The sequence below is a fragment of the Mercenaria mercenaria genome, chromosome 7 (genome assembly GCF_021730395.1).
Source record: "Mercenaria mercenaria strain notata chromosome 7, MADL_Memer_1, whole genome shotgun sequence".
NCBI lineage: Eukaryota > Metazoa > Mollusca > Bivalvia > Venerida > Veneridae > Mercenaria > Mercenaria mercenaria.
The window spans coordinates 4,158,871-4,175,662 of record NC_069367.1 but is presented as its reverse complement, the minus strand read 5'-3'; the positions used below and the strand labels follow the sequence as shown (position 1 = coordinate 4,175,662).

Sequence of the window (16,792 nt, the reverse complement as noted above, 5' to 3'; positions counted from 1 at the left end):
AGGCTTTTTATCTCATGTCAAAACACATAAAGCAACTGTCCATTTAGACGTTATGCATAATACAAAGTGAAGGGTTAGACAATAAAGGATGATAGATAGATAAATTTCACGGTTAAATCAAAGTACTGATAGTACAGTAGCTATGGAAGATGATTTATGTTAGTACGTTAGAAAGTTAGAAACCAAATACGTATATAGGATCTGATTCGGCTAACCATCTCATCAATATGATATTACTATTTGGTAATACAGATATGCATTCAATCCCCATGTAAAGTAAAAAGATGTTAAGTAAAGGCATGCAGCCGATAGTTATTCGTAGTAAATAACTGCGCTATTATTTTGTATTCAAAGAATGTCCAACTATTTCTTACTAGGCATGAGTACTTGTAAGTTTGTGATCAAGTCATCGGCAGCCTCAAAGGTGGTAATAGAGTATGCTAGATATTCCGGTCTGCAGCGATAATGACGTCAGAGGTGGTAAATTATTCCTCATTGAACTACATTGTACAGCGGTTAGATACGAAATAGATGTGGGACAGTCTACTCCTGCTTAAATTCAACACGGTTATATAGAGAAGGTGATTTTGATAAACCAACTTCCGAAAAGCATGCCAATATATCACATGAACCTATAAAGGGTGGTTATCATCAACAATGGATTTTAAAAAAAACAAATTTCCAGAATATTTAAACTTTTGGTAAATATTTCATAAACACAGTTCTAAGAAAAATTAAACACAGTGTGTATGTTGACAACACACGTGGCACCCACATTGTAAACAAAAATTTTGAACCTATAATGCGGGATAATCACTCCATCTGCCACAATACAGCTAAAATGAAGCTGACACAGGGGCGACAATCACTTGATGAACACTGATCACTTCATGAGGCATTGATCGGCACTTCGTGTGCAATACTGCAATGTGTATAATCATGAGAATATAATTTTACATGTTTTACATGTACAAGAAACATGGCAGGTATATGAATATATTTTGTCCTACTTTCTTGCGAAATAAAGGGCAAAATCAAGGGGTATAATGAATTTTAATTTATTAGGTTAGCGGCTTAATCACATTTTACCAGACATCTCTCTTTTTTTTCTTTGCTTTTTTAGAGGTAACGGCTCTAGGCTTGAAGACCAGTGACATAGCTTATTTCCTTAAGCGATCTGACTCAAGTAACTATTATAGTCAGGCAGTTGCAAAATTATACATCCCTACCATTTGCGATTCGAACTTCTTCCATAGTTTTGAAGTTATTTCGATCAAACTTCATAGGAATGATTTACTGTAAGTATAGATGCGAATGACTTATTCTCTGAGGTGGACGAGAGTTTGGACACCCATGCCTCTATATCCATTAAATTTACGGACACTACTCTATCCTTCCCTTTTGTACTGTTGGTGTTGTTGAACTTTAAAATACTTAACGAAACAAACAACAAAATCTCGATGGGATGGATCTTTCTCTTTCATCAAACGAGGATAAAGGTTATATGTAAACACAAACCGTAGGAATAAGGAAATGTGGTACTATATGATAAAAGAAATGTGGTATTTTAGAGTATACAAAGTTAGGGTGTGACGATTTGATAAAAGACATTGTGTCTGACATCATTCGTCCTCTACCTCTGATAATTCATGTGGGGAAGTTGGCAGTTACTTGCGGAGAACAGGTTTGTAATGGTACAGAATCCAGGAACACTGGTTAGGTTAACTGCCCGCCGTTACATGACGGGAATACTGTTAAAAAAGCGGCGTTAAACCCAAAACAAAGAAAAAAAGAAAACACAAAACAAAAAAAAATACAAAGTTATGGAACTTATGTCGGAAGGACGCAGCACATTGTCATTAAAAGTTGTGAAAGAATATTAACATTCAGAATAAGAAGAAAATTAATGGTAAAGCATACTTTATCAATAATTAATTTTATGGTAAATGTAAAACGGTATAACTGAAGTAATATTTTGCATTCTGATCGACAAGGCATTTAATAAGTATATGAGATATCATGATAATCAGTTCTTCGATCTTTGTTTGTGAAATCAGTGAGTGAGTGAGTTGGGTTTTACGGCGAATCGACACAAAACGGTCATATATCGCCGAGTTGAACTACGGTATTTGTTGTTAGTTGTATGCAAACGGTATTGGCATGAGTATGTCAATTTGTAGTTTTAACGTCAAGGGTTTAGGAAACATATCAAAAAATGAAAAAAGAAAATGAGTTTCCAGCGCTGCAAAACAATGGCATATACACACTTAAACTGAAATGAATATCCCATATTGCAACTGGACATACCTTTCTGTTATTTACTATGTGCCGTCGACGTCAGAACGCATGGACATTCCGCCAGGGACCGGAAATTTGTTAATAAAATGTTATTTTGGAAAATTGTAACAATATCATTTTAGCGAGAATACATAAGTTTGTTACTAGTTATGTAAAGTATATAAGGAGAAAGCTGCAGTCAGCCTTCACTAGAAATATCCCTGCTTCCCTGTATACATTTTTGGTCACTTTAGCAACAGATAAATTTGACTTAATTGTGGCGCTTAGTGAAAAATATCCCCTCCTATTCTCACGTGGTGCATTCAGTTTTTTGGTGGCTGCTGCCACCAGTGTTAAAAAGAATACTCTGTTTGAGAAATCTTGTCAGTTCTTAAGACCATCCTAACAACACAACCAAAAATAGTTCCAGGCTTTCCAGGGAAATAATTATCTACACAACGTGCAGAATATGCAATGCTACAATATATGCCTTATTACCATTTTTAATGTAAATTCGGCAACTAAAATCAATACAAACTGAAGCCAACGTTTTAATTAAAACAACCACGTGTATGAATACAAATATGCAAATTTATGATCACGTGAATAAACATTGACCTTATGTCACCTGAACTGAGCGATGACATTGATTAGCTATTGCATAGTACTGCCCTAGAGGTCACGTAGCTTATAACGTAGAAAAGGTAGAAATCTAGCCGGGAATCCAGACTGACAATTCAAACATGTTTCCTAACCGCATTGTCACATGTATAACTTTCGAAATATAAGACTGTATTTGATAAAGAACGATGACTTCTAATAGCAATATCTACAGATTATATACATCGGCTAAAAATAGAAACGGAATTTCAACGGAAAAGTTTCCGAACATTTCCGGTCCATAGACAATACCAGTTTGTACCTACTAGAGCTTTTCCAGCAAGTTGTAACAATTTTCAAATTTGTCAGAATAAACTTAAATGTTCGTCAATCATAGCTATCAAATTATAAGATATTATATTAAAGCAACCCTAATGATCTAAGAATGTTACCGAATTTTTGACAGTATTGTCTCGTTGTCGTTTGAAACACTCAAAAATATGACCACATGTTAATTAGGCTATTTATAGAAAATCGATAATCAGCAGTGATACGGATTTTCTCAGGCGTTGCTACTGCCAATTAACACTAATTAGCGCTCTAATTTAGTAAGATGATTTATGAACAGAACAGAACAGAACAGAACAGGACAGTAATTTATTGATATAACTTGAATATGTACAGTTCATCGTTATATTAAAAACAAAATATAATTAAACATGCTTTGCAATACGAGAGTGAACAAAACAAAAGAATATTCAGATAAAATTCATTCAATATTTTTTGCAATGTGACCTGCCATGAGAATCAAAGACATGTATGTTTTCTAAATAATATTCCCTCACGGATAATCTTCCTTCAGCAAATGTACAACATAAGATACTATATTAATGCATAGATACACATGTATTCGGTACAATTTCGTCTAACAAAACACGAATTATCAACGGGCGCAGCGATGATATTAATACTCGCCTTTTTGAAACGACAATATGTCAGACTGTATCAAGCCATCGGATAACAGATTTGACCAACTTAAAAATTGAATTGTTTTAAGACAGATTCTGCTCACTTCAGTCGCACCAACAGTAAACCAACATAGTGCATTTGTGACCAGCTTGGACCTGCGGATCCGCACAGTCTGGTCAGAATCCATGCTGTTCGCTAACGGTTTCTCTAGTTGCAATAGGCTTTGAAAGCGAACAGCATGGATCCTGACCAGACTGCACGGATGCACAGGCTGGCCTGGACACATGCTGGTCGCAAACGCACTATGTTGGATTTCTCATGGTGCGGCTCAAAATATCTGGATTGATACAAATATGTATAAAAATTAAAACGGTTTCGTTTCGCCAGTTACATAATTTATTTTTCGATTTTTTTCACGGTCTGACTAAAGTTGTAAGTTTGTCTAACTTAAATGTCCAACATTTTTGCGAAGCCTGCTGTTATGTCTAGCGGGCTTTTGAGTACGGTATAACAGATGGAGTAATAATTAATGCGCCTCTTAAATACACTGGCTGCAGAACTGAAATTCTGAGGGGCATTTGTGGTGCATGTTTTGTGCTGTTTTCTTCCACAAAATATTTCATGAAAACCAAAGTTATTTGATAAGGACTAAATCAGTGTGTATATAATTAATGACAGGCACTGTCCGAAGGCTTTAGAAAGAAATCTTAAAAGCTGAAGTTCTTCTGGTTGATATTAAGAATTCCTCAAAGGTCACTTTCTTTGTAATATTTTACACATTGATTAGCAGCCACCATCAGCGCTTTGAGCGCTTTGATTTATAATAGAATTCTGCTTATGTTGGTGCTGGGGCCGTGAGAACAGTTGTACATTTCACCACCTCTAAAGAACAGAATCAGTCAACCGAGTCTTCTGTAATGTTGCTTGGTGGCGTTCTATGCTTCCAAAGGATCTTTTGGTAATATACAGATCTTTACGTTTTTATCTCTAAACAGATAAAACAAGCAGAATTTTGATGCAGGGCATCAAGTCGCCAGAGAACAGTCGGATAATATTTTGAAGATTGAATTGAAAACAGTCTAATACAGCAATAACTGCTTTAGCGGTGCATTGCATGGCGTTGAAATACTGAAAAACGTCGCATCCTCGATGAAAGGTATGAAGAAATCATATTAGTGAACCATCTTACGGCGTATATTTTTCACATTTCCAAACAATAAACGCAAAAGATTTCTTGTAACCGAAACGTTTCGACAAATTATACTAGTATTATATATCTTCTAATGAAAGGCCCATAGTTTGACAATAAAGTAAATAAAATTACGGAATTTAATTATATGCATATATACACAATAGACAGTCACATAATTTGCCCTTGGACTGTGCTACTTCCCCTGTCTTACACACAACAGACAGTAACAGAATTTGCCCTTGGACTATGTTACTTCCCCTATCTTACACACAATAGAATGTCACATAATTTGCACTTGAACTGTGCTACTTCCCTTGTCTTACATGCGCTCATATTGATCTTTCTTCTTTTGTCTGCAGTAGTATATTCTTGCATAAAAATATTCACTAGATCCGCCCATGTATTATCGGGAGAAAAATCGTATGCATACAAGGCATTTCACGTGCTGTTAATACAAAGTTTTTATTTTTGAAATGCTTTGCCAGGGACGTATGTATGTATTTCTGCACAGACTAATGTTTGGCAACTGCGTCTTGTTTCTTCCATAATAATCTCTTTTTGTAGCATTAAAGATACAATGTAATCCGTAGTATGTTTTGCTGCATCAGTTTCCAACCCCAAACGTGCCGCCCCAACAATGTACGCACTCGCTTCTCTTAGAGTTTACTCCGTTTACAATGCGTTCGGTCTCGGTCACAAAAATTCCCGTGGGCTTCTGCAGACGTTAATACACAGAAAAAAAACGTGTATTATCCCTACATTCTAAATATACGCAGCGTGACGTAGACACAGGTAAAGACTCGGCCAATTTGTTTACGGCTGAATAGGATAGGGATAAGTGCTTTATACATTTTTCCTATTTTCCTAAAAACCTATCTTTTGAAATAATAAAAAATCTTATGCAATTTTCAGCTCCTAATTCTTTTATGTCACAGCGTTCATTAACTGCCTTATTTTTCTTTTATTTACAATAATATTTTTCATTGTCACACTTTCATAACTTCTTCTGCAAGCTGAAGAATCCTAAGGTGTATCAAATATAGTCGCCGGTTTCTACTGGCGACAAATACAGCTTATTTTGACGCAATAAAACCATTATAGTCACTAAATATAAACATCTCACACATTATCAATTTTTGACAAAACCGTTTTGTATTCCCATCTTACAGGAACTGTGTCACAGAAATGTTGGTATGTATTCAAATTAAATTTATTATCCTTCAAATGCAGTTAGTGGTGGGGTGGGTTCATCCCACGGTATACAAAAATATGAAAAAAAGCATTTCTTCAAAATATATATGATGGTTCCTCAGTAAAGGATTAGTGGCCAAAAGGTAGTAAATCTTTCTCGGTATAGAGGATTAGCCAATGCTTAGCTAATCGGTTTCGGTTTATATGTTTGGAATCAGATTAACCTTAAATGAATTTGTTTGTTTGTTGGTTTAACGTTGTTTTTCAACAGTATTTCAGTTATGTAACGGCGGACAAGCAGTCTAACCAATGTTCCTGGATCCTGTGCCAGTACAAATCTGTTCTCCGCAAGTAACTGCCAACTTCCCAACACCAGTCAGACGTGGAGGACAAATGATTTCCGACACACTTTCTTTTATCAAATCAACAGGGAGAAAATTGCCCAAGAATCGATCTCACGACCTCGCGAACCATAGATCTGCGCTTTCATTATTGAGCTAAGCGGGCGGGCTAGTTTTGAGTGAAAGAAATATATTAAATGGCGTTCTTTAAAAAGGAGTTATGAAATAGTAGGTATATATTTGATAGAATTAGAATGCCATAATATGCATAATATACCTGTTTGATTGGGCCAGTTTGGCCATTTACAGACAGTTCTTCATATACGTGTAATTTGGCCGGATGGTGCAAGACGGTGAAAAACAAGAACCGAATCCTAATCTTTACTTTAACTTGATTTTTTTCTCTTAGATAGTTGTGTCTAATGCAATAAGCATTTTTGTTTGAAGGCTGGCAATATTACAAAAGTTAATAGTGTCTGTATTGAGCATATCATTATAGTATCAGAGGAAAGGTGCACACTCCGCGTGATATTTGACATACCCGACATTTTGAACAACACTGGATGGTTCGATGGTCGTCAAGAGTGGCCTGGGATGGGGGTGGGGGAAGAAGAATGGGGATGAGGACGACAACCTCTGAATTTCTTATCATATTATCTTTGTATTGGTAAATCGTCAACAACATTTGATATGACGATGCTTTAGCCCAATTCAATCTATTTTTTTTCCCACCACAACTTGTTTCTTAATTCCGTCAGATGTTTATTTTGATACCTGATGTGGTCAGTTTGAAGAATCCGTCGTAACATGTCGCGTTTTTAAATGGTGCCTTCGGGAGAAAGTTGATTATATTTATTTAACAGCTTAGAAACTATGTATCTTTATTATTGTAAAAAAATAGGAAATGGCTTCCTTCCCCCAATACTTACTCATAGAAGAAATCCTCAGGTGACCTACTAATAGAATTCAAATGTGGCCACTTTTGTCTATATGTAGATTGTGGATACTTGTAATAATTTCGGGAGGCATTTAGCGATCTCTTAAAGCATCTTTATTTGACACTTAGACTAGATGAATGTTTTTGAACGAACTTCAACTTTTATTTGCTGTTACAGACCTTTTTACAGAGAGCTTGTTTTTAGCAACGGGGAAAAACTATTCGTGCATGTTCATTCTACGAAGGGCAAAAAGACATGACTGCACAATATAAATTACGTTTGAGTTATATAGTATTTCAGTCTATTCGATCAATAATGAGATTGTTTTGTAGTAAATATCCACCGAAAGACGAAGGAAAATACATGTAGGTCTTTGCAAACCCACAGCTTTTACTTATGCGCATTATCATTGATGATTTTGGATTAAAAAAAAACTTTTTTTTTCAACAATTTTGATCTCAAACAAACTTCATAAGATTCTATCCCAATTGTATATGGAAACATAATTAAACGTTCAAGAGTCCATAATAGAAGAGTGACGCTTAAAGCCGGTGCTTGGACTGAGGACTTGAGAGGTGTTGCACACATTTCATTTACCTGACTTCGACTGACTCGGATCGAGTTTGGTGTTGTTATTATTATGTTTGGTTGTATTCTAAGTTTCCGGAGGATCTTCTTATATAATTCGTGGTTAGAAATGATAACTACCTGTCTATTTTCAAACAAAACGCATGTTTGATGTAAGGTCTTAAACAGTTGCACGTTGCACATTGTTATTTCCTTTGTTTTTGTTTTGTTTGTTTTTTTGTTTCTGACGAAATAGATGAAAAACTCCAGGATAGGTGCTACAGACAATCCACAACAGACAAAACTGCTTTTAATTTAGAAAATGTAAGTTTTGTTTATACAATGGCCATATTCCGATTACACAATTGACGCATATTTTGACCGAATTACTGCCTTTATGCTTTATGTCTTACGTTCAAAGTATACCAAATATTGCCTAACGACTTAAATATAGATCTACAACATGTATAAGAAAATGTATGATTTATTTACTACTACAACACAGACGCACATTTCTGGCCGAATCATTACGTTCAATGTATGCCGAATATTGCCTGACGAAATTACGTTATCACATAGAAATTGCTGAGTGTCTAAGCGGGACTATTAACATCGTACTTTCCTGAATTTTGAGTTTGCTTGTCCTGAAAAAAAGCTATGAATAACGACTCTTATAAAGGGGTAAATGACAATCATTACGAAACAGGCAAAACTAAATGCCTTCATTTGCCAGGCACTTCTCATCTTTAACGTTTTTTGTTATTTGTTGTTTTTTTTATCGGTGAAACTTATCGTTTTTTACGTCAGTTTCATTCTTGGCCGATACTTATCAATCTGGAAGCGATACCATTTCAAGTAGATATAGATCTAAATCACTCAGCACTGAACACTTGTTGGAATATCAGCTGCGACCGGGAATCGAACCCAGACCGCTGGCGTTGTAGTTCACCCTGCGCCCACTGTGCCTCCCTACTAAAATCAGCATCTGTTAGTATCTTTCTAAAGCAACACAGTCAGAAAAGCACGCTGCTCCGTGAACCAAATCACGTGATGTCCTGTGCTCCAATTCATCAATAACCTGTGAGTCAGATTGACGTAATATATTCGCATTAACATTTTAAGATTATTGTACTGAATTTGCACGATAAACAACAGTGACAATAAGTGATTTTGTCAAATGAAAATAGAGATAAGACATGTTTCAATTTATGTCCAGATAGATCTATAAGAATCTTGAATTAACTATGATTTATTTGATTTAAAGTTGTGCTTAAGAAATAATAAATCTGTTCTATATTTTATCAGTTAATAAAATATGGGCAGGAGTTTGGATGCGTAATAATTAAATCACGAGTGCGTAGCACGAGTGATTTAATTATTCGCATCCAAACGACTGCCCATGTTTTATTAATTGATAAAATTATTGGAACATATTTATTATTTCGATTCTAACAACGCAAATAATTCGCATTTTACAGTACTACATTTTCAGCGTAATACGTCATTCGGGTCATATGCCGTTACAATTTACCCCCTATGGTTAGAAAGTGTTGCATAGCCGATGAAACGTATAGATATTTGTTTCTTTTTTATCAGAATTTTGAGAAGTATTCATAAATTAGTAATCTAACAGCTCTCAAACTAATTATGAACAGAATCATCAAGTTAGGCGAGTTGACCCTGTGTTACGAGTGACTAGCTTAACTTTTATATGACGTCACATAATTATGACGTCATACTTTATGTCATACATTTATGACGTCACCGCTGAATCATAATTAAGCTAATTGAATCCGCTCGTAGAGATCAGAACGTGTTTTACGGGCCTACACATAAGTCAGTATGACTTTTTATTATATTTATGTTTTTGAAATGCTGTTTTCAAACGTTTTGCCCTGAAATAATTCGTATGTAATGGAACTGAAGTTGAATCTCTTATGTTACAATCATAGGGGGGTGAAATGTAACAGCCAACCATATTTTATCGTAAATTCATGTATAGGCGATTTCGCTATATATTTATATAGCAATTGCTGCGGATCGTGTTAGAATTAAAAATAATAAGTTCTTATCGTTTTGAAATACAAATAATACATTTTTTTACTGTAAATACAGACTGTTACGGTGGCATAGAGGGGACATAGGAAATATTTCATTTATCACGTGCGCAAGTGTTAGCTAACACGAGCGAACGTGTTAATTAGCACGTGCGCACGTGATAACTATCACGTTCGCACGTGGTAGCTAACACGTACGCACGTGGTAGCTAACACGTGCGCACTTGATAAATAAATATTTCCTATGCGAATGTGATAGCTATCACGTGCGAACGTGATAGTTATCACGTGCGCACGTGTTAATTAACACGTTCGCACGTGTGCTAACACGTGATAAATAAAATATTCCCTATGTCCCCTCTATGCCACCGTAGACTGTAAACATGTCATGTTGCATAGAATCAAAGGCTTGAAGTACATCCAATAAAGTTCATAGTGAGCAACCTACTTTTTGTTACCGATCAGAGCGAGTTATTTTTCAAAAAATGTGGTTTCTTATTCGTTAAGACCAATGTGACTGTAGCAATAATTTTCGAAGAGCAGCTCTACACACTGAAGAGCGTCGACTGCATACGCATGCGTACCAATGACCGCCCCTTCATCGTATTTCAAAGGAAGCCGACACACTTTTGTTAGTCAAAGATAGGTGGAGAATCCGACACGACTGACTCTGCAATTCTATCGTCAAACGTAGATTTCACACTATGTCAGATAGAGTCCATGAGGAGAATTCCTCGAGGAAAAGAAAACTAGGTCGGTCACTCCGCTACGCTCCGTTTCCCTCTCTATCAGTTTCTTTTTCACGAAGAATTCTCTTCATAAACTCTATATATAATATGGTGCCACATATCAACGACGTCTTGTTAAATATTGTACGTTCTATATATAGAAACCTTATCAATCTCAGTTGACAAGAGACACTTATCACTTATCATTTCGTGAAATTGACTTGTTAATTTGACTTTGTAAATTGGCAAAAATGACTGTAAAATCGCGGATTATCGTATTCACCGCTGTCGTCTGCCTGACATACGCAGCTGCTCAAAATGATGACTTACTGGCTGCGCTAACTGAGAAAATAGAAACTTTAGAGAAACAAGCGCGAGACGATCGACATACGTTTCAGACCCAATTAGCAAAACAAGCAGCTAGGATTTCCCAGCTTGAACTGCAGCTTTCGGCATATCAAAAGAACTTCGACGAGGAACAAGTGCCCGTGGAAAGAAAGGAACCTAAGCAATCAACACAGAATGGTAAATAATACTTTTATAAACACATGGTGGAAATTATGTCAGCACTTGATAAGATATTTTAACTGTACTGTACATGTAAGGACAAAAAGAGAGAATTCACATAGAAAAACAGTTCAGATCTCAAATATCTTCTTAACAATAATATAGTTGATACTATCATTATCAGGAACCATGAAACAGTAAACATTCGTTATTCGTTATTCTAACACTATCTGCAGCAATTGCTTAAGAAATAATAAATCTGTTCCTATATTTTATCAGTTAATAAAATATGGGCAGGAGTTTGGATGCGTAATAATTAAATCACGAGTGCGTAGCACGAGTGATGTAATTATTCGCCTCCAAACGACTGCCCATGTTTTATTTACTGATAAAATTATTGGAACATATTTATTATTTCGATTCTAACAACGCAAATAATTCGCATTTTACAATACTACATTTTCAGCGTAATACGTCATTCGGATCATATGCTGTTACAATTTACCCCCTATGGTTAGAAAGTGTTGCCTAGCCAATGGAACATATATATATTTGTTTCTTTTTAATCAGAATTTTGAGAAGTATTCATAAATTAGTAATCTAACAGCTCGCAAACTAATTATGAACAGAATCATCAAATTAGGCGAGTTGACCCTGCGTTAAGAGTGAAGAGCTTAACTTTTATATGACGTCACATCATTATGACGTCCTACTTTATGTCATACATTTATGACGTCACCGCTGAATCATAATTAAGCTAATTGAATTCGCTCGTAGAGATCAGAACGTGTTTTACGGAACTACACATAAGTCTGTATGACTTTTTATTATATTTATGTTTTTGAAATGCTGTTTGCAACCGTTTGGCCCTGAAATAATTCGTACATAATGAAACTGAAGTAGAATCTCTCATGTTACAATCATAGGGGGGTGAAATGTAACAGCCAACCATATTTTATCGTAGATTCATGTATAGGCGATTGCGCTATATGTTTATATAGCAAATGCTGCGGATCGTGTTAGAATATATATACACATAGCGAAATAGCCTATACATGAATCTACGATAAAATATGGCTGGCTGTTACATTCCCCTCCCCCCCCCCCCCCCCCCCCCCCCCCCCGCCCCTATGATTGTGGCATATGAGATTCTACTTCAGTTCCATTACATACAAATTATTTCAGGGCCAAACGGTTGAAAACAGCATTTCAAAAACATAAATATGATAAAATGTCATACTGACTTATGTGTAGGACCGTAAAACGCGTTTCGATCTCTATGAGCGAATTCAGTTAGCTTAATTAAGATTCAACGGTGACGTCATAAATGTATGACATAAAGTATGACGTCATAATGATGTGACGTCATATAAAGTTAAGCTCGTAACTTGTAACACAGGGTCAACTCGCCTAATTTGATGACTCTCTTCATAATTAGTTTGCGAGCTGTTAGATTATTAAATCATAAATACTTCCGAAAATTCTGATAAAAAGAAACAAATATCTATACGTTCTATGCAACACTTTCTAACCATAGGGAGTAAATTGTAACAGCATATGACTCGAATGACGTATTACGCTGAAAATGTAGTACTGTAAAATGCGAATTATTTGCGTTGTTAGAATCGAAATAATAAATCTGTTCCGATAATTTTATCAATTAATAAAACATGGGCAGTCGTTTGATTGCGAATGATTTAATTATTACGCATCCAAACTCCTGCCCATATTTTATTAACTGATAAAATATAGGAACAGATTTATTATTTCTTAATTCTTGCATATAAGTTTTTGTTTGTTTTGGGTTTAACGCCGTTTTTCAACAGTATTTCAGTCATGTAACGGCGCGCAGTTAACCTAACTAGTGTTCCTGGATTCTGTACCAGTACAAACCTGTTCTCCGCAAGTAACTGCCAACTTCCCCACATGAATCAGAGGTGGAGGACTAATGATTTCAGACACAATGTCGTTTATCAAATAGTCACGGAGAACATACGCCCCGCCCGAGGATCGAACTCGCCACCCTGAGATCCGTAGATCAACGCTCTTGCCTACTGAGCTAAGCGGGCGGACTTCTTGCATATAAGTGTCATCAACATAAATACTGATACAACTTTTAAAGTAAACTATTTTCTATGATTTGTGAAAAGTTTGTGACAACTATGCGGGTATGAAAATTTGTGTTTAAATCAAATACAAGAAAAAAATGACGGGTAGAAGACAATATAGATACCGTGAGAAGCTTTTATTTTTGTTCAACGATTTCTTTTATTTCTGTGATTAAATTTATTTGATCTTCAGATTCAATAATATCAATAGCTTTTTCTAAGATAAAACAACGATTGAGCCGCACCATGAGAAAATTGACATAGTGGCTTTGCGACCAGCATGGATCCAGACCAGCCTGTGCATCCGTTAAGTCTGGTCAGGATCCACGCTGTTCGCTTTCTTAGCCTATTGCAGTTAGAGGAATCGTTAGCGAACACCATGGATCCTGACCAGACTGTGCGGAAGTTGCGCAGATTGGTCTGGATCCATGATGGTCGCAAAACCACTATGTTGTTTTGTTTTCTCATGGCGCGACTCAGTTTTCAAATGCAGAAACTGTGGTATTAACCTGTAAATATTTCTTGTAGAAACAACAAATTACCTCCAGGAGAGCGGTGGTCTAGTGGTTAAAGCATGGGCGTTTAAAATCGGTGGTCTTGAGTTCGAGCCCACTATGTCACGACCATACCTTCTCATATGACTCCAGTACCTTTTTATAGGAAACAGACATGAGAGTGATTGAAATAAACATCAAGTTTTAACACAGTTAGGCTAAAATGAATTGGTATAAAGTGACCCTTTTATATCATTACAGGTCAATTGAAAAGTTCACTTTCACATAAAGGTATCAGGCGTCAAATTGGTGGAGGTTATGGGGTCGCCTTCACCGCCTACATGTCCAAGCACGCTTCCGGGTTAGGACATCAAGATACCATCCCTTTCGACAGTCTCATTCTGAACGAAGGTCAAGGTTTCAATACCAACAGTCACACATTCACCTGTCCTGTGTCAGGAGTTTACACATTCCAAACCGCTTTGTTATCCCAGCTGCGGACTATCGCTATAACCGAAATAGTGAAAGAGGGGGTTTCGCTAGTCCAGGCTCATGCAGAGCCCGGATCCACAGATGGATATGACCAAGGCTTCAACTCAGTAGTCACCACTTGCAATAAGGGTGAAAATGTCTGGGTTCGAAACTATAAACATTTTGGAACTGCTGTTTACAGTGCCCGATACACAACATTCACTGGTTTCCTTCTGTGGGAAGTTGAAAATGTTAACTCGGGTATAGTTGGTTAAATATTAATAGTGTACAGGCAGCTGTAATACAAGAAAATAAAGCATGATAAAATATATTACTGCACGCTTACTTATATTTATATGTCCTATAAGCTGTTACGCCGAGTGAAATACGAGGTGCTAACTTTTCGTCCACACTGTATCCGTACCAGCCTAAATATCTCGAAAAATTATAATGAACGGTTAAAATGTACGCTAAAATGTATACTTATGCAATAATTAGTTTGTAAGTGTTCGAACACAAAATACTGCATTTTATCTTCCTTCAAATATCCGTTCATAATCTAAGTTTAAATTTGATAAATAGACGGTCGAAGACATTTTAATGTTTCATGTACCTAAATTTCTGCAATGAGTTTTTCCGTGAATAACCCCGCATTTAGCGAGGATTTGATTGAAAAAATCACGGTTCTATTAGCATATAAAGGGACATAATTAAATGTGCAAATAAATAGAGTTAGTTAAATAAACAGTTATCTACACAGACTGCTTATTTAATAAATTGAGACATGGTATCTCAATGTGAAAAGGAAGAACTGGAACCAATGTCCATCATCACTTTTACTGCCGCTAGCTTCACTAGCACCGGACCAGAAAGGAAACTAAAACATTGTTCATATAATACCGTACACCTATGTATACCATAAGGTTCTTACAGAATACCTAGTGGCAGAGTATGACACGTACAGTGGCATTTTCTTTCTGGTCTGGTACCAGTGGCTAGCATATAGTACAAAAGTATGTAGCTTTTTTTTCTTTAAAAACAATCTGATGTGTAAATGACCATAATGCTACCGTGTGCCAGACAGGTCATTCGTCGCTGGAACAGTTTAGAACGAAAACGTTACCGGCGAGACGCACAACGCCGAACGTGGGAAGAAGGTACGGGAGGGGACCAGACCTCCGCTCGTGTTAGTGGAATCAGAGTCTCTCGTGTTAATGGAATCAGAGTCTCTCGTGTTAGTGGAATCAGAGTCTCTCGTGTTAGTGGAATCAGAGTCTCTCGTGTTAGTGGAATCAGAGTCTCTCGTGTTAGTGGAATCAGAGTCTCTCGTGTTAATGGAATCAGAGTCTCTCGTGTTAGTGGAATCAGAGTCTCTCGTGTTAATGGAATCAGAGAGTCTCCCCTAGGAAAAGTGTAAAATATAGGTATGAAATGGCGGCCTCTGGTGCATTTATGGTCAAAAGTTTTAGGTACGGGAGGGAATACTCCCCTCATTATAGCTGGGTCAAAGGGGTCTTCCCCTGGAAGATTTTGAAATATAGATATGAAAACGTGGCCTCTGGTGCACATTTATGGTCAAAAGTTTGAGGTACAGTGGGGAATACTCCAATCATTATAGTTGGGTCAGGGGGTCTCCCCTAGGAAAAACTTGAAATATAGGTATGAAGTGGTGGCCTCTGGTGCATGCTTTGCCTTTTTATTCCATTTTTGAGGTATGTGAGGGGTACCGCTATCAGTTTAGGGGTGTTAGGGGGATCTCCCCGTAGATAATTTTGAAATATAGGTATAAAATGTTGGCCTCTTGTCCTTTTTGGGGTCTGAATTTTGAGAAAATATTAAAAATCTGTTCCTTTCCCAAAATAGTTGGGTTCAACTTTGGGGTGTACAGGTCCCTCCTCAGCCAACTGGGGGTAAGGAGGGGGAGGGTGGAAGGGATACGGGTCTGGGTCCGGCCCTGGATCATTTTAGGCATAACATGTTTTTCTCAAAAATCCATAAGAAGTGAGTACTCTGATAATAACTCATTGACATAAGGGTTTTTGCGAGATATCTTAAAAATAAGTAAGCAAACATATTTTTACAGAAGATTGTAAACCGTTGCAACGCTTTTGAAATAATGCATAAAATTTACATTGTTCTTGCATTCTTACCAATATCTAACTTTTTTTCACCCACTGTATCATTTTTTAAGTGTCACATATACATTCTATGCCTATTTGGTGGAAATGAACATATTATAGGCTGTAAAAATGTATGACTTGTGTATATGTAAACTATAAACTTAATATTCATATTGTAAGGAAGGCAAAATGTTAACCTACTCTCACATATCAACCTTATCAAGTGAAGCCT

General features: G+C 36.5%; 1 protein-coding gene across 1 annotated transcript; it reads left to right on the top strand.

Annotated features, from left to right (window-relative positions):
- The first annotated feature begins 11,027 nt into the window (after positions 1-11,027).
- LOC123555684 (caprin-2-like) lies at positions 11,028-14,769 on the top strand. Its single transcript, XM_045346275.2, has 2 exons — positions 11,028-11,385; positions 14,231-14,769. The coding sequence occupies exons 1-2, from the start codon at positions 11,112-11,114 to the stop codon at positions 14,713-14,715; spliced, it is 759 nt and encodes a 252-aa protein (XP_045202210.2). The 5' UTR covers positions 11,028-11,111; the 3' UTR covers positions 14,716-14,769.
- Positions 14,770-16,792: the final 2,023 nt, after the last annotated feature.